The 18,313-nt window shown below is 40.8% G+C and overlaps 4 protein-coding genes across 11 annotated transcripts in view; 2 read left to right on the top strand and 2 right to left on the bottom strand.

The window, feature by feature from the left end:
* Nucleotides 1-18,313, bottom strand: part of LOC125887009 (E3 ubiquitin-protein ligase TRIM21-like) — a 403,613-nt gene that overhangs the window by 18,314 nt on the left and 366,986 nt on the right. The gene's annotated exons all lie outside the window — the stretch shown is intronic.
* Nucleotides 1-18,313, bottom strand: part of LOC125887010 (E3 ubiquitin-protein ligase TRIM21-like) — a 400,559-nt gene that overhangs the window by 34,149 nt on the left and 348,097 nt on the right. The gene's annotated exons all lie outside the window — the stretch shown is intronic.
* LOC125887030 (serine/threonine-protein kinase pim-3-like) lies at nt 1,565-9,593 on the top strand. Its single transcript, XM_049573507.1, has 6 exons — nt 1,565-1,808; nt 3,037-3,146; nt 4,673-4,723; nt 5,997-6,360; nt 7,180-7,356; nt 7,450-9,593. The coding sequence occupies exons 1-6, from the start codon at nt 1,742-1,744 to the stop codon at nt 7,638-7,640; spliced, it is 960 nt and encodes a 319-aa protein (XP_049429464.1). The 5' UTR covers nt 1,565-1,741; the 3' UTR covers nt 7,641-9,593.
* On the top strand, nt 10,824-17,561 carry ftsj1 (FtsJ RNA 2'-O-methyltransferase 1). 2 transcript variants are annotated; one of them, XM_049573509.1, is made up of 11 exons: nt 10,824-10,881; nt 11,522-11,657; nt 11,829-11,898; nt 11,995-12,106; nt 13,506-13,584; nt 13,674-13,726; nt 13,798-13,851; nt 14,084-14,186; nt 14,402-14,485; nt 15,935-16,038; nt 16,940-17,561. In XM_049573509.1, exons 2-11 carry the CDS (start codon nt 11,537-11,539, stop codon nt 17,111-17,113), a joined length of 954 nt encoding a protein of 317 aa, XP_049429466.1. In that variant the 5' UTR covers nt 10,824-10,881; nt 11,522-11,536; the 3' UTR covers nt 17,114-17,561. The 2 variants fall into 2 exon arrangements, with proteins under 2 accessions (XP_049429466.1, XP_049429467.1); XM_049573510.1 differs by lacking the exon at nt 10,824-10,881 and adding an exon at nt 10,914-11,317 and having other exon boundaries at nt 11,520-11,657.

Raw genomic sequence — 18,313 nt, 5'->3', positions numbered from 1 at the left:
TTAACGAGGACAACGGCCTTAAGTTCAGTAGAATGAAGTGTACAGTCCAGTGAACCCTAATATGATGTCCTCACATAAGGTCGCAGGGTCTCAGGAGGATTATTTTAAGGAATAACAGTCACTTTGTGAAAGTCAGTCAAAGAGATGGTTTATTTTGAAAGTGATGTTAATTCATTGAATTTTATGATAAATCTCATGATGATACTGCTTGGTGAATTTCATGCACACAATTCTACATTTGCCACATCATCCCCCCGTTTAAAACTTTAAAAAAAAAAAGTTTTTCTTGATAGTTTTTTTAATCTAATGCAGTCTGGATTTTTTTTTTCTGTTGAATTATTTCAAAAAACTGTCTCTGTCTTTTTCCTTTTTTGTCTTTTTGTCCTTACTATTTAATCTCAGTCCGTCTTTTGTCTTTTTAACAGTATGCAGTTTCGATGATATCTGACTGTAACATTTACCTTTGTTAAATAAAGTTTAATATAAAAAAAACGTATGTTACATGTGCTCTGGATCTATAAAGAAATAAACCATTTCCACCGACCATTAATCTTTTTTATTTATTTATTTTTTCCTCCCCATTAGTCATTACTATTATAATTGTACTGTGTCTTTACTGTCTGTGCACTTGTTCAGGGGGGTTGTAAAATATTAAACACAAAATAATAAATAATTGGAAAAAAATGTGCAGTTTGCAATAATGAACCTGAAACATTAAAACATGTTATTTAGTTGTTCACATTCTGATTCGGAAATATGTATTTTAAGGAATAATGGTCACTCTGTCAAAGTCATTCTAAGAGATGGTTTATTTTGAAAGCGATGTTAATTCATTGAATTTTATGATAAACCTCATGATGATCCTGCTTGGTGAATTTCATGCACACAATTCTACATTTGCCACATCATCCCCCCGTTTAAAAGTTTTTTTTTTTTTAATTATTTAGTTGTTCGACAGCTTTTTTTTTTTAATCTAATGCAGTCTGTGGATTTTTTTTCTGCTGAATTATTTTAAAATGCTGTTTTGCTTTCTCTCTCTTTGTGTCCTTGTTCTTTAATCTCAGTCTGTCTTTTGTCTTTTTGACAAGATGCAGTTCCGATGATATCTGACTCTGTGACATTAACCTTTGTTCAATAAAGTTAAATAAAACAATTTTGATATTGTCAGAGTTAATTTTATTTTAAAACAATCGTGTTTAATTGTTTAATCATTAGAGAAGATGTGTGTGAAGTCATTACAGCATTTTGTAACCTCTCCTCTCTGATGAGCCGCAGCACGGCACTGTCGGAGTGACCCTCTCTGGATCCTTGCGCCTGTCCTACTACGTAAAACTAGTCCTTTTTTCGTATTGGTTTCGAGCTTCCTTTTTAACGGCACCGACTTATTCTACACAGTGAACCGATTCTAGCCGTTACACCGCCGTTTATCCGGAAGTTAGTTTGTGTATGAAGTGACTTGTTCTGTGGTGTTCGTTACGGTTCAGCTCGGGGCACGCGGAAGGATCTGTGTGATGTTTGTAAATATTGGCAGCGGCGGAGCGCGCGAGACACACCGGCTCACTCCTCTGGATGCTGTTACCGTAACTGACCGCTCGTAACGGGACTACCGATGGATTTTTACCGGGTTACGGTCTCATTTCGCCCGTGACCAGAACCGAGGACACCGCTGTTTTCTGGGATTCATTACGTGAATATCTTCCGGGTGTATTTTCATTGTTTTGGGGGAGACGTCACGCGCAGCATGCTGCTCTCTAAACTGGGCTCTCACATCTCCTCCAGCATGGACCTGCCGGCGAAGCTCCATCAAGGTAACTTAACGGTCATAAAGTGCCGGTGTTTTACCGTGTTCCGTGACCCGGTAGATTCTGTGACCTCATTCTCCTTGCCTGACCCCAACCGGTCATCTCCGGGACGTCAAACCGAAACACTGACCTCATGTGATCCACCGTTACCGGAACAGAGCCAGGTCTAATCAGGTCACGGAATGACGGGTCACATAATGCGGCCTGAGTTAACCGCTGAAAATAACAGCAAGTAACGGCCGTTTTATACAAGTTATTATTCAATTAACACCTATATTTGCTTCTTCATTTGAAAACATAATCTAAAAATTTGAAATATATTGAAATTATTATTATTAAAGCCTTTATTTAAACCGCGAAGACCACTGAGAGCAATCTCTGCAATACAGGGACCCTTATTACAGCAGAAAACAACACAAGCACACAAAAGTTAAAGTCTGCACCAAAACTCATAAAACAAAATAATCCACGTTATAATATGTAAAGACAAAGACATCAGTATAGGGAAAAACATCACTAAAACATGCACTCGCTGCTCTTAACGAAAGGGATTTGAGTTGATTAAATGGGATTAGTTAATGTAATTTTACAATCTTATGCAGATTATTCCACTTGTGTGGTGCATGGTGTTTATCAGAGACAGCCGATGGCTTCAACGCGTCATATATTAACATATGAGAGGTTATGAGCAGCCGAAGTTCGGTACTTTTTATCGAATAAATGAAAATATATTTTAAATTCGTTCATTTTCACTGCAGTATTCGGCTGGTGGTTGTGTGCCACTGTGTGACCTTTAGATCCAGCAGTCAGGGGCCATTTTAAGAGACAGGTCTCGTGCCAAGATGTGTAGTTATGTCGTCATAAAAAGTATTTTCTCCTTGTTTCTTTTCACTTGAGTCACGTAGCTGAGGTCGTTTAAATATTGATGATGATGATGATGAAGGTGGTGTAGACAGTCCACCATCTTTAAACGTCTGTCAGGGTCATCTGAGGACGTTTGCTGATGTGCTCGTGCAGTGATTTCTGTGTAATATCTCAGTGAGGTCATTATAGAGAGCCAACACTGTAAGAACAGCATGCCGGAGGGGTGACACGAGGACACACCGGCACAGAGACGATTTTTTGGGAGGTGGTGTTGGGGGTGGGGGGGTTACAGATTCTGGCGCAACGCCAGAGGCTCCTAACCGTCCAGAGACAGGAAGAAGTCCTGATTTAAATGTTCTTTGTTTTTCAGCCAAAGCGGAGAAGCAGCCGTTTGAGAAGCTGTACCGGCTCGGATCGGTGCTCGGCAGCGGAGGATTCGGCACGGTGTACTCGGCTGTCCGCCTCGCAGACGGGCTGCCGGTAAGAGCGGGGAGCTGCTTTGTTTTGGTCCCGGCACATGGCCGCGGCTCGCAGCGTCAAGCTACATGCTGCGAGCAGCCGCGTTTCCGGTCTGTGGCTTCAAAATAAAAGCTGCACGAAAAGTCTGCAAAATATTAAAATGTGAAAGTTCATCCTTTACATTTATAAGATATGATAATACTTTACTTATCCCGGAGGAAATTACTGTGCAGCTGTTGCAACAGAAAATAGAGTGCAGATACAAAGTATACAAAATACAAGGACTAAAATAAAATAGATGAAGCAATGTGAAGCAGATATTAGTGGCGATTGATTTTTGGCATTTACCAGTGTTTACTTGTTTTGTTTTTCTCTTAAATAAGAGATAAAAATTTGATTGTATATTTTTATTAAAAAAAAGTAAAACATAAGAACTGGCCAACTGTAAGGTATAAAATGTAAAAGCAGCTAACAGATAGAAAGTGTGCAAGTTAGCTAAACGTGGATAAAAATATGAAAAATGGTTAACAGTAACGTAAAAATTATTTTAAAAAACAGCTGATAGTAAAGTAGAAAATATAAAAACTAGCTAACAATAAGGTAGAAAATATAAGAACTAGAAAAAGTAACTTACAATCTAACCACATTATTATTATCAGTAATATTCATATTAATGCTGTTTTCTTTACTGATAAAAGCAGCACACTCGATATTCGAGAGCTGCACCTAACACTTCAAGTATTTTCCCCAAAATACATGTAGGGAAATCAGTTTATGCATTTAAGCATAAAGCATAGAGCGTGATTGGTCGAATTCACTGGGAGCTTCTCTCTCAGCTTATAGTTTTGTTCTATCTGTGGTGAGTAAATTCACCTCAGCTGTGACATAACATGCAGTCATCATCATCATCAGCACTGACAGAGTAGATTTAACCTGTACTTTGAAGTACTTCACATATAACGTGCCATCAGTACAGTTGTCACTGATAGATTTGATTTAAATATCTTTAAGTTTGTGTCTGTAAAGTAACAGCTTCTTTTTCTTTCTTTAACTTCTGTTTTAATATTTAAAGCATTTCCAAATTATTACAGGTGTTGAATGCACGAATATCTCAACATCAAGTTTTGACTCTGTGCTTTTATTTGTAAGGCCATATACTTCCTGTTTCACTCATCAGCTGCTGAGCTTGACACAATGCAGTCCTGCCTGGCATGTGCTCTTTGTTTTCACAAAGGAATGGGGCCTTTGAAGCGTTACCCCCTCTTTATATTGGAGAAATAATCATGCTGTTTTGCTTTATACGCTTTGGTGGCAGGAAATGCTTTAATATTTTCATTTTAAAACCCAAAACAGGAATCAAAATCTGGTAATTCATTATCAAAGAAAAACAAAAAGCTTCATGTTACTGTTAACAGTCAGATTTTAATTGTGGCTGCTGTTTATTATGTGGTTTTATATAGACACATACATTATTCTACCATGTATGTTGTGAGTTATATAACTGTATGGAGGCTGTGTGTTGATGGTGTTGTTTTGTTTACATGCAGGTGGCGGTGAAGCACGTGTGCAGAGACAGAGTGACTGAGTGGGGCTCTCTGGTGAGACCATACCTGCTGATTAACTGCTTTATAACTTCCTGTCAGATTAATTACCACTTCAGCTGCTATATTAGATACTTAATCCTTTTTATGAAAAGGCCACTGTCATCCAGATTTTAACTTCAATGTTTTTGGGGCTCTTTCAGGAATATTTAAGACACAGTTTGATTTCCGAGCTCAGTTTTAACATGTTACAGCCACAGTAAACTGAAAATGTACCTGACATGACTTGTATTTGGATATAATCAGAGAGAGGTAGCATTTGTGTTTCTCAGTTGGGTTTTAAAAGTGTTTTTAAATTTGCATTTTCAATTTACACCTGAAAACATTAGTGGAAACAGTGTCAGTAAAAAAATATGTTGCAAATAAGTTTTCATGTACCAAGAGAAACAGCGACACATGCTGGATTACACGTGTGCTGTGGTAACTTCATTCATCTCACAGACTGATGTAGCGTAGCACGTGCAACATACAGACCGATGTCACGCTGTAGACTAATGAACAGACAGATTAAACAGAGGAGCAGCTCTGTGTCTCTCTGAGTGTTGATGGAGAAACTGTGAGTGAGTGAATGAGTGAGTGGGCAGAGCTGTGAGAGAGAGTGTGAGAGTAGAGATGAACACTGTGTTATGTAACACAACATGACCCTATATCAATATAAACAGTGTTGTCTAAATCTATATCTTGCTTGAAAATATATTGATATATCGTACATAGTCGTTATATCGCCCAGCCCTAACGATACCACAAAATTTGGTTTGGATTCAATGCCAAGTATCACAGGGCCAGGATTGCCAATATTTACATAGATATGGATACGATAATGTTTATTATTAAAAGCGGCAATTTTTTCTTGTAGGTGAAAGCAGTGTGTCATGATTTATGAGGTGAATAATCAATCACTAACAGCTAATGATGATCAATTACAGTAATTGAAATGTAACATTAACAGCATGATCGATCTTTGAAATGAAAACGTAATGTAGAGAGTATCGATATTTTCGGATCGATCCTCCTGTCCCTGCTGTTTATGAAAAGCTGAAACATAAAAAGTAGATTTGACTCTACAGAGTGTGGAGGCAGAAAGGGTATTACCTATTGTGAATAAAAGAGGAACCAGTATAGACCCTTGTGGGACACCATACTAAATTTAAGAGCACTTGATTTAACCATTTTCATCTTTTCTCTTGGTATATTTTTATCTGTCATTTTTATAGTATTAAATTTGTTCTAATTTAATGGTCAGTAAGTTTATGATTTGTTTCCTTCTCAGTGCGGCGCAGTGGTCCCTCTGGAGATTGTGCTGTTGAAGAAGGTGGGAGGGGCGTTCGGCGGCGTGGTGCGGCTCCTGGACTGGTGGGAGCGGGCGGACGGCTGGCTGATGGTGATGGAGTGCCCTGAGCCAGGGCAGGACCTGTTTGATTACATCACAGAGCGTGGCGCGCTGGACGAGGAGGCAGCACGCGGCTTCTTCCTGCAGGTGCTGGAGGCGGTGCGTCACTGCTACACCTGCGGCGTTGTCCACCGAGACATCAAGGACGAGAACCTGTTGGTGGACTTGAGGACTGGACAGATCAAACTCATTGACTTTGGCTCGGGGGCCCTCCTCAAAGACACCGCCTACACAGAGTTCGATGGTGAGTCTCATTGACAGTTATTGTTTTAACTGGGGCAGTCGTCACGACAACAGCAAACTGACAGAGCAAGAAAGACGATTTCTTCTTTGTTGTTTTTTTTTTTTTTTTATAGAAAACAAACTTTTAGAAACCGTGTGACACGTGAATCATAAATGTCAGTTTCAGGTTTATCAACATTTTTGTGGATGTGGCCGAACACTTGAGAGAGTTTGTGAATAAGACGGTCAACTAAACAGTTTCAACATTCTTCCCAGTCCTTGTCCTTCATCCTCGTGAGGGCCCCAAGCCAAAATAAAAAACATTCCCTCCCCAGTGCTCAAAAATGTAATTGACCTGCCTTTCCCTTTTTGCACCACCCCTCCCCCCTCATATATAACGAACAGTTCCTAAGTAGGTATAATTTTTTTTACAGTCTTTACTTCCTTCTAAAGGGCTTTGTGAGGGTTTGGAGTCTCAGGGTTAAGGTTATAATAAGGTGAGGGGTTGGGGATTATGTCAACGACAGTCACAGCTTGTGTGTTTACTGTGAAACCTCAGTGTATGACAGACACCTTCCCATCATGCACCACTTGTGTAATGTTGAGTAAAGACAGATGATGGCGGCCTCTTTGTTCTGCTCAGGAAGTATTTTACAGAAACACCAGCTGCCCTCAGTAATGAGCATGATGATGATGATGATGATGATGATGATGATCTGTCACTTTCTGCCACACTCGCTCTGACAAACTGAACCTTTGTGATGCTGTCGTCATGACAATTGCAGCAGCATGAATGAGCTCCAGTCACATCACTGTCTTACCTTGCGCCTCCTCCCTCCAGGTACACGTGTGTACAGTCCTCCAGAGTGGATCCGGTTCCGCCGGTACCACGGCCGCTCGGCCACTGTCTGGTCTCTCGGCGTGCTGCTGTACGACATGGTGTGCGGAGACATCCCCTTCGAACAGGACGAGGAAATCCTGAGAGGACGGGTCTACTTCAGACGCCAACTCTCCTCAGGTCAGTCTGAGCGTGACGAGTCCGTTCTGCTTGGATCACAGGATCAGGTTCAGACGTTTTAACGGTCTTTATCTCTTTGTGTGTCTGTCGCAGAGTGCCAGCAGCTGATTGGCTGGTGTCTGAGCCTGCAGCCGTCTGACCGGCCGACTCTGGAGCAGATCCTCCTCCACCCCTGGGTGACGGTCAGCAACGGACAGCAGACAGACAACAAAGGCATCACGCTTCACGCCATCACAGCGGACTCTTCCTCCTCGTCTTCCTCCTCCAGCCAGCAGAGCCTCTGATTGGTTCATGAGAGGCTGCCAGGGGGTGTGGCATGGACTTGACTGATGGCAGCCTCCTGGTGGTGGTTGAATTCTCTCGTGCTTGCGCGTTTGTCGCCGTAAGGAAATGTTTCCAGCTGACAGGAGCGAGTGGCGGTCACAGGTCAGGATGACGTTGACTCTGTGCTGCTCCACAGCGCCCCCTCCTGGTCACAGACTGTGATGCAGCTCTAATGGAGCCTCAACACCTGTCTGGTGATCCTGTTTCAGAGTGCCTTGAATTTGACAGCTGCTGTGACTGGAGCGTTGCCACGGTAACCAGCTGCAGCCCAGGAGACAGTGTGGAGGTGTGGAGGGTTCGTCAGCGACTCCTTTAGTTAACATGACAAACTGACCCAAAATAAATGTGGTGAAGTCACAGAAAAACCCAGACTGGTTGTCCTCCAATGCAAAGAACAGGCAGACGGCAAAGACAAGAAGTAGCTCCTCCTGGAGGACCTTGAAACGTTCCCAGGCCAGATGAGATATGTAATCCCTCCAATGTGTTCTGGGTCTGCCCCGGGGCCTCCTACCAGAGGGACATGCCCAGAACACATCTACCAGGAGGCGCCCAGGAGGATCCTGATCAGATGCCTGAACCACCTCAACTGACCCCTTTCGACATGAAGGAGCAGTGGCTCTACTCCGAGCTCCCTCCTGATGTCCGAGAGCTCCTCACCCTATCTGTAAGGCTGAGGCCAGATACCCTACAGAGGAAACTCATTTCAGCCGCTTGTATCTGTGACCTCATTCTCTCCATCACTACCCAGAGCTCATGACCTCAGGTGAGGGTTGGGACGTAGATGGACCAGGAAATCGAAAGCTTTGCCTTCTGGCTCAGCTCCCTCTTCACCATGACGGTCCGTCCCAGCGCCCTCATCTTTGCAGACGCCGCTCCCAGCCGCCTGTCACTCCATTTCTTTTGAAAAGATAAGTTGAATATTAAAGATGTGTTCTCATATGCAGTATAGATAAGTTTTTTGACAGAAGACATTTAAACACAATGTTGGTGTTTTTCCTCATTTTTCAAAAGTCCTGCACAGGAGTGATTTTTCAAGTGATGTAAAAAATTCAGAGTCGTACTGTTGCTGTTACTTTCCCCTCATCATTCAAAGTCTGATCTTCAGTCTTTGGGCACAAGAACGTTTTCCTGTCCTCCGCCCCCAAACAAACCCCGCCCACCCTGTGATGTCATCATCAAGACGGACAAAGACCCTCACCTACTGATGTGGTGGGATACTTGAAACACACATTCAACAACACACACACACACACACACACACACACACACTTCAGTATAAATGTTTATAACACACATAATGTCTGATCACACACACAGGTGAGGACTGTTCCTGATGAAAATAAAAGTCAGAACGAGTAAAGTTAAGATTTTAAATCAGGAAATATCTGATCACTGGTGCTACTGACGTCCTGAAAAAAAATCTGTCCTGGTTTTATTGTCGTCTTTGTCGGAGCAGGGCTGGTTATTGTTTGAATTGTTTGGATGTTTGTGTTTCACTTTTTACACCAACAATATCTCATGACTTTGTTTGAAAACATGACGTCCTCTGTCCTCTGTCTCCCTCAGTCTCTGTGTAGAAGATGCACCGTCAATGCAAATATTCACTTGTGTATTTTAAATATAGTGTAGTTATGTTTTTAAATGTGTAAAAATATTTTGTACATTCTGTGTTTTATTTATTTAGTAAAGAGACATTCCTCATCCTGTGGTTATTTATTTAAGTTCTAACATGTTTTTCTGTTTTTTATTTCTTAAAAATCAAATCAGGTTCAGATTTGAGTTTTCTCTCAGTTTAAACAAAATTTGCAGATTCTCATTTGTTAGTATTTTGAAATATACAGTTCTGACAGGAATATACATAAATGTATTTTTTCAAGGGAAATTTTCAAAATAAACATGTTTGTATATAAACTGATTCTCTGTGTGACGTGTTTAATCCTTCAGGACTCTTAACATTTCTCTGCACAAACCACATCACCTAAAAACTAACCTCACGTAATACAATAATTTTATATAACTTTTAAAACCACCTGAAACAATTGCTTAATTTTGTGACATTTACCAAATATTATTAATGAAATGAAACATCTAGGAAGACAAAAGTGACATTAAATTTATTTGTCAAAACTCTTCGTGGGTTTATTAGTTGTCCTCCATTAAGGAAACAAATGTAATGTCCAAGTAAATTTAGTGTAAGTTGGAAAAATAATTAAGTTCTTTTAATTGATGAATAGATGGTAATTAGTCCATGTTCATGTAACAGACTTTGGCTGAATATGTAGGGTCATTTGACATTTATAGTCACTTATTTATCCTGTAAACTGCACAAAATCGTCAAGTAAATCACTTAAAGAGAACTAAACTTCGCTTAAAAGCAAAAACTTGAGTTTTATTTTGGCAAAGGCGACGGGCATACAAATATAAATGGTTGTATTTTAATATTTATGTTATTATTGATTATTCCATTATTTATTTTTCTCTAAATATTGCCAAAATTACACCATTCACAATCACTTTAGTCAGGAGAAAAAAAACAAAACATTGAGCTTAAAATTTAAAAGTTGTCTTCTTTGGCTGTTTCTTAAAGTCTAACAACTAATTTATAGTGGAGGCAGAGGGTCAGAAAATGAAACAAAACAAACAAACAAAAAAGTCACACCCCAGCCACCTCCTCTCTCTGATCAGTAAAGAACAGTCCCTAATGCAAAAAACTGACACTGAGAAAATTAATTGACTCCTGGTTCACAGGGTGTAAACAGCAATAAATACATAAATAATTAGCAGTATTTTGGTTTATATATATATTTTTTGTTGCTTAATTGTTTCTTCTTTCATACAGAAAAATAAAAATATAATTTTATTTTAATTTATCAATGATATTTTCTGTGATATTCTTCAAGGGGTTTACATGTTGTTTCTATAGAAACCAGTTTCGTGTGTCTGCAGCGACCCCGCGTGGCCGCTACTGAGAAGACAGAAACCTGGAAACACTGGAAACCACAAGGAAAAAAAACATTCATACAGCTCGTCATCATTAAGATTATAGTAGAAGTATGATCCAAAAATATACAGATAAAAATACCGGTATTTGTCATTTAGCAGAGGTGGCGGGTCATCACGCCATTTTGAACAGGCGCTGCGGGGACAGCTGTCGGCAGGGGTCCTTCCATCGTCAACACCGGAACTACACGTGAACAGAAGGTGAAACCGCAAGATAATGTTTAATACAGTGTTTTAAATTCGATATCGTGTTATTGTTTTACGTGTGTTATTTAGTATTAATGTGTATGTCTTTAACCCAGAGGCAAACCCCGACCTAACGTTAGACATTAAGCTCAGACAGTCATGAAATACGCCGTTTCTCACGCACCCCACGCCAAACCCCGTTTAAAAAGAGACTAAGTCTAGGTTTGCCGGTCTGCAGCACCATAACAGTGTTAATTAAATTAAGATCAAAACATTTTTATATTCATTAAAAGGCGCTGTTCAGTTCGGCTAACATAGAATACATCATACACCACTCATATTTGTGAAACCTTGATTTTAGTTGGTACACAGTCGTTTATAACAGTGCAATTTGGTTGTAACAGGCGAACTGGTAGTGATAGCGGACCCTGGTGATGCTTTAAAATATTTGGTAAGGTTAAACTGCTATTTGCATTAACCAATAAACTATCAATATAATAATAATAATTCACATTAATAGAATTAAAATAATGGTAATTGTATATAAAAGTAAGTGATCCAGCAGAGTAACCACAGCATGATTCCACTGAAAGAAACCAGTGCAAATGTGGCTGGTGGTGTGTTACTGGATCCGTGTGTGTGTTTTCCATCAGAGGGGTCAGAGGTCAGGATGGGTCGCTCCTCAAAAGACAAGAGGGACATTTACTACCGTCTGGCCAAAGAGGAGGGCTGGAGAGCGAGGAGCGCCTTCAAGCTGCTGCAGCTCGATCAGGAGTTCAACCTGTTCTCAGGTGAGACACACACACAGGACACCTGAGACGATGGGCTCCAGACCAAGAGGTTACACTTACATCAGAGCCCCAGAGGAGGGTACACCTGAGTCTGGTTCTGTCTTTACTCTTCTTCATTAAATGTCTGATTCGTCAAATATTAATTAATTAAGGTTTTTTTCTCCCTGTCAGGTGTGAACAGAGCAGTTGATCTGTGTGCAGCTCCTGGCAGCTGGAGTCAGGTCCTCAGTCGGAAACTCAGGTCTTGTTTTGTTTTGTTGCTTTTTGACAAACACTCACCTGGCCAGAAATGAAATGGATTTTAATAACTATTTCATTGTTATGTTTTTCCACTCAGAGGGCAGGAGGAGAAGGCTGAGGGGGGTGAGGAGGTGAAGATCGTGGCGGTGGACCTGCAGGCCATGGCTCCTCTGCCGGGAGTCACTCAGATCCAGGGAGACATCACCAAGGTGAGGACACGACAAATAAACATGTAAACACGTTCTTTTATTCCACGCTTGAGTTTCACGACCCTGGAACTATATCGGGCACTGCTTAGGAGCCGATACTGAATCCAAGTTCTAGTTATCCTTGAAAATGTATTATTTATTTATCCACTGAAAATTTCAGTCGTCCTTGAGGAGGTTCTGTGGGTTACTGAGGAGTATTTATCCTTTCTATGTTCTAGAAGAAAAAATGTTCTAGTCCTATGGGTATTTGATGAGGTTCTAGTTATCCTTGTAAAGGTTCCTGTGGTCCACAAGGAGCTTCTGTTGGTTTTTAGATCCTTGAGAAGGTTCTGGTTATCTCTGAAAAGGCCTTTGAGGAGGTTCTATTTGTTTTTAGGAGGTTCTGTGGGTCCTTGATGAGGTTTCAATGGTCCTTGAGGAGGTTCTGTGAGGCCTTGAGCAGTTTCTGTGAGTCTGGACAAGGGGCTAGTTATCCTTGTAAAGATCCCACTGGTCCTTGAGGAGGTTCTGTTGTTCTTTAGATCATTGAGGAGTTTCTGGTTATCACTGAAAAAGGTTCTAGTGGTTCCTCAAAGTTTCAGCGATCTTAGAAGAGGTTCCCTTGGTTTTTAGAGGTTCCGTGAGGCTTTGAGGAGTTTCTATGAGTCCTTAAAGAAGCTCTATGTGTTTTGACAAGGTTCTAGTTATCATTGTAAAGGTGCCCGTGGTCTTGCAAAGGTTCCAGTGGTCCTTAATGGGGTTCTGTTGGTTTTTTCCATCCTTGCGGAGGTTCTAATTAGGATTGAAGAGGTTCTAGTGGTACTAACAACAGCGGTCTTTTAAGAGTTTCCCTTGGCTTCTGGGAGGTTTCAGTGGTCCTTGAGTATGTTCTGTGGGGGCCTGAGGAGTTTCTATGTGTCCTTGAAGAAGTTCAATGAGTCTTAACAAGGTTCAAGTATCCTTGTAAAGGTGGCTCTGGTCCTTGTAAATGTTCAGGTGGTCCTTAAGGAGGTTCTACTGGTTTTCAGATCTTTATGGAGTTTCTGGTCATTATTGAAAAGGTTCTAGTGGTTCCTGTTACAGTTTTCATGGTCTTTGAGGAGAATCTATTGGTTTTAAGAGGATCTGTGGGTCCTTGATGAGATCCCAGTGGTCCTTGAGGAGTTTCTATGAGTCCTTGACAAGGTTCTAGTTATCCTAGCAAAGGTTCCTGTGGTCCTTGATGAGGCTCTGTTGGTTTTAAGATCCTTGAGGAGTTTCAAGTTAGCCTTAAAAAGGTTCTAGTGGTCCTCAAGGAGGTTCAAGGACCCATTGAACCCAGAGAACAAATACAACAACAATAACAATAACCACCACCATGTCACGCGTGTCTTCTTCTTCTTCTTCTTCTTCTTCTTCTTCTTCTTCTTCTTCCTGTCAGGTGTCGACAGCTCAGGAAATCATCCGTCACTTTGAGGGTCAGCCGGCCGACCTGGTGGTGTGTGACGGAGCTCCAGACGGTGAGACGCTCACTTCCTGTCCATCCTCACCTGTTCTTAAAGGTTTGTATTATTCAGCTCTCTGGAGTGATTTCTGTCTGTTTCCATAGTAACCGGGCTCCATGACGTGGACGAGTACATCCAGGCTCAGCTTCTATTGGCCGTGAGTACAGAGGTGTGTTTGTGTTCACCTGTCGGTCTGTGAGGTCATTCTGACACCTGTTTGTCTCTCAGGCTCTGAACATCACGACTCACGTCCTCAAACCTGGCGGGACGTTCGTGGCCAAGGTGAGTCCAGCTGTTGTCCACATGATTTATTAATAACTCCCCTCTGATGCAGAGATAAACGTGAAGCTGCAGCCTGTTAGCGTAGCTTAGCACAAAGAGTGGAAACAAAGGGAAACAGCTAGCCTGTTTGACACAAAAAAAAGTCCACCTACCAACTACATGCTGTGGTGCATTGTGGGTCGTGGACACTGTTTGGGACTGTATGAACCCCTCATTGTCCTGTGTGTCTCAGATCTTCAGAGGTAAAGACGTGACCCTGCTGTACTCTCAGCTGAAGATCTTCTTCAGTGGTGTGACCTGCGCCAAGCCTCGCAGCAGCAGGAACTCCAGCATCGGTGAGCCCCCTCACTGACCAATCACACGGCTCAAACGGGAGACAAACCCCGCCCCTAGCTGCTGTAGTGATTGTTTATACACCTGAGAATGTTATGCACAGAATGTTTGACAAAATAATCCTATAAACTGATTTAATCGTGTTGAATTTGTGGTGTTTGCATGAACTCTGCTGACAAACTGTACTTACTGTATCTGTGTGTGTGTCTGTGTGCAGAGGCCTTCGTGGTGTGTCAGAATTACTCTCCTCCTGAAGGTTACGTCCCCAACATGTCCAACCCTCTGCTGGATCATTCCTACGGTAACTCGGAGCTCTTTTCCATATGTGATCTGCATCAGGAAAAACACAACAGAGTAAAATCACAAGGGAACATAGAAGCAGTATCAAGTCCGTTCACCTGAGATGTGGCAACTGACACGGTTCTGCTTAACTAATATTTATGTTTCAAAACTCCCGTTGTATTCATGCAAACAAGTGTGTCATATTTTAGAAAAAGAGTAAGCGAAGCATAAACTAAAATTACTGCCTCACGACTGTACGCCTCTGCAAACCAGTCACGTTACAGGTTACATCCATGTATGTCCAGACTCATGTAGACGTGACAGCTGCGATGCCTCAAATATGCTGCTGCAAAGAAGCTACAAATTCTAAAACGTGAATGCTTCACACACATCTTCAACTGGACAGCAGAGAAGATCTGTGCAATCAGCACAGTTTCAAGGTGGACACCCAAGAGGAGTGTCACCAATTCAGTATCTGACCAGATGTCTCCCCTTCTGTTCCAGTGACAGTGAAGTTGACCTTTGACCTTTTGGATATAAAATGTCATCGATTCATCATTTTATCCTGTGAGACACTTGTGTGATATTTCGCTATAATAATTTAGCTTTTGACCACTAAAATCGAATCAGTTCATTGCTGAGTCAAAGTGGACGTTTGTGCCAAATTTGAGAACATTCCCTTAAGGCCTTATTGAGTTATTGTGTTCATGAGAATGAAATGGATGCAAGGTCACATATGACTTTTACCTTTGATCACCAAAACCTTATTACTTCATCGTTGAGTCAAAGTGGACGTTTGTGCCAAATTTGAAGAAATATCCTAAAGGCGTTCTTGAAATATCGCATTTACTGTACAAGAATGCGACAGATGGGGTCACAGTGACCTTGACCTTTGACCACCAAACTCTGGTCAGAGCATCGTTGAGTCAAAGTGGATGTTTGTGCCAAATTTGAAGAAATTCTCTTAAGCTGTTCTTGAGATATCATGTTCACGAGAATGAGACGAACCGAAAACATAATGCCTCTGGTCATGGCTGTCGCTGGCACGGAGGCATAAAAATATATAAACTCTTTGATTTGTAATCCTTATTATTATTTTCCTATTCTGTCTTAAAAGTGGACGTCTAAGGGAGAGGTTAAGACATAATATCAGCGTGTATATTGCTTTGGCTAAAGTAACCTTGCTGATCAGGGACGCCTGTGGCCACATGTGGTAATTATTGTTTAATGATGAATGCTAAAACAAAATGAAGAATCATGAAGTCATTGATGTCAGAGACACAACACTACCTGCATTATATACAGCATTAACACTGTGTTTTATATCTTCTGAATCTCATCTGTAAAAGGAAGAATGTGTCATATCTTATTTCAGAGGTTACATACCGTTAGTCTCTGTTGGATCCGTCTTTAGTGTCCCTGCATGTCCTGGTCCTGGTCTCAGTCTGTTCTGGTCTTTGTCCTGCAGATGTGGACTTTAACCAGTTAGAGGGTCCGAACCGCGTCATCGTCCCCTTCTTGGCGTGTGGTGATCTCAGCGCCTTCGACTCGGACAGGACCTACCCTCTGCAGGTGAGGAGACACAGGTTTATCTTTACTGAGTAAATCCAACCAACAGAATTTTTTTTTTTCTTCAGTAAAACAAGTCCGCTTCAGTATTTATTAAAATAATTTTACCAGTTATTCCATTTTCAGTTTGATTGTTCCTGCTGTGGTTATTGTGCTTTATTTATTTTCACTATGAAACTGAATCCAGTTCTTTTTGTAATTTAAAAATTGACAGATTCTCTAAATTTAGCGAATGATATAATTAAGGCATTTAATTGGGTTTTAATGGGATAATTAATTAATAAAAAAAATGATTGTAATATATTAAGGTATTTTTGATGGATTATCTGTACACTTTACAGTTTTTAAGGGGGAAAAACCCCTCATAATGTAACAAGTAACACAACTACCACTGTTAAGTAGTACTTTACACCTTAATTTTTCAGTTAAGGTGAAAATACAGAAATGGTTTTCATGTGATTTAATAATTTTGAATGAAAAAAAAAACCTTAAAATTGTGCAGATAGCCTATTAAAAAAATCTTTTTTATCTATAATTTAAACAATTATAATAATTTATCTGTTATAATAATTAATATTAATGTATAATGATTTAATAATGTATCTGTTAATTAACACCAAATGCTGCAGCCATGTCTGAAATGGACTTAAGAATCCCTTAAAACAATATTTGTCAAATACTTCTAATTAATGTATGAATTAAGGGAAAGTTAAAATCTACTTTTTTTAAATTAAGGTGTTTTTTAGGGGTTTTGTCCTTCAAATTAATGGACAAAATAAAGGATTTCTGACTTCCAAACCCCTTGGCGTAGATTAAGGTGTTTGGTGTGTTTTTAGGGGTAAATTATGGATTAATTAAGGTATTTTAAAGGATCTCACACCTGTCGATGGTTTTCTTTCTTCAGCTGGACGCTGGTAAACAGTACCAGTACACGCCCCCCACGCAGCCGCCCATACGCCCCCCCTACCAGCAGGCCTGCCACCTCCGCAAAAACAACCTGCTGTCCAGAGAGGACGCTCTGTCCAACCGTCCCAACCAGAGTCAAGATGAGACGGATCCACCGGCCGAGTCCACCTGATCTGTCTGACTGCTGCTGATTGGTGGAAAAGGAAAAGAGTTATCATGAAAGGAACAGAGCAGCAGTTTTCTTTTCTGTCGATAAGAAGATGGAAATAAGTTTAGTTTCTGTGTGTACAGAGCAGAGGTAAGACTTGTCTCTGGTCTCGGTGCTAAACTAGACTGAACATGTTCTGGACGGCTGCTGCAATGGATGTTTTCCAATAAGAGGAGTGTGTTTTCAGTTTTTCCTAGTTTTAAGGGGAATATTTTGTGTCAGATCCTTCATCCATCAGGCTGAGGAACTGCAAACATTTTTATATTTTAAAAATAAAAGTCATTTCTTGGAGGCAAACGAACATCGTGGTTGACAGGAATTGTTTTATAAAAGTGATTGAACTCTCAATTTTGTCTTTTTCTGTAAACAGTGTCAAGTTTTATTTAAATAATAAAAAACAAATGAAACCACACATTGTGCCGCCCTCTGGTGTTTAAAGGAACAGTGTATCAGATTTATGGAGATTTTGTGGCATCGAGCAGTGAGATTACAACCAGCTGAAACTTCTCCTGGTTAGAATTTCTTAAGTGTTCATTATTCAGGAGGTTTTTATCAGGAGCTGAATTATCCGCAGAGGTCTCTTTCTCTCTGAAACAAACAGACCAGCTGATTTAAACAGCTAAAAACACTGAATACAGCAGTTTCACATGAAAACAATCAGTGTTTTTCCAACGAGCTTGTTGTGGAGGGGCCAGTGAGCTACTGATCATGTGTACATTTGCTTTCTTACTAAAATGTAACTGCCTGGATTAAACAAAATAAAACAGGTTTTAAGAGGTCATTGATCCATCAAAGCTCTCGTGTGTGCTTCCTTATTTTCTAAACGTCGTATGAACAGCTATTCAACTTCTTTAAAGAACATCTCTCAGCTCAGGTTTCATGAAGACTGTCAAGCATGTAGCAGCACGTACCAGACTGGAAAGGCCCTCAGCTTTACTAATAGTAGGACTTGTACTCAGGGGTGGAATGGAACAAAGTACATTGACTCAAATGTATACAGTATATAAAGGAGTTGTGACTCACTAGTGTGTACGGCCCCTGTGTGTGGGGGGACGAGAGGGCCAGTCAGTGGCATCAATGCCTTCATCATCCAGGAATTGCCTACACACTCTGGACACATGAGGTCGGGCACTGTCCTGCACCAGGAGGAACCCAGGGGCCTCT

Source organism: Epinephelus fuscoguttatus, linkage group LG4 (assembly GCF_011397635.1).
Source record: "Epinephelus fuscoguttatus linkage group LG4, E.fuscoguttatus.final_Chr_v1".
Taxonomy (NCBI): domain Eukaryota; kingdom Metazoa; phylum Chordata; class Actinopteri; order Perciformes; family Serranidae; genus Epinephelus; species Epinephelus fuscoguttatus.
Note: the sequence above shows the minus strand (reverse complement) of the source record. Positions and strands in the feature narration are given on the sequence as shown.

Coding starts and splice junctions, on each gene's coding strand:
- LOC125887030 (XM_049573507.1), top strand. CDS start 1,742: ATGCTGCTCTCTAAACTGGGCTCTCACATCTCCTCCAGCATGGACCTG. Junction 1,809..3,036: donor GCCGGCGAAGCTCCATCAAG/GTAACTTAACGG, acceptor TTTGTTTTTCAG/CCAAAGCGGAGAAGCAGCCG. Junction 4,724..5,996: donor TGACTGAGTGGGGCTCTCTG/GTGAGACCATAC, acceptor TTTCCTTCTCAG/TGCGGCGCAGTGGTCCCTCT.
- ftsj1 (XM_049573509.1), top strand. CDS start 11,537: ATGGGTCGCTCCTCAAAAGACAAGAGGGACATTTACTACCGTCTGGCC. Junction 11,899..11,994: donor GTCCTCAGTCGGAAACTCAG/GTCTTGTTTTGT, acceptor TTTTCCACTCAG/AGGGCAGGAGGAGAAGGCTG. Junction 13,727..13,797: donor AGGCTCAGCTTCTATTGGCC/GTGAGTACAGAG, acceptor TTTGTCTCTCAG/GCTCTGAACATCACGACTCA.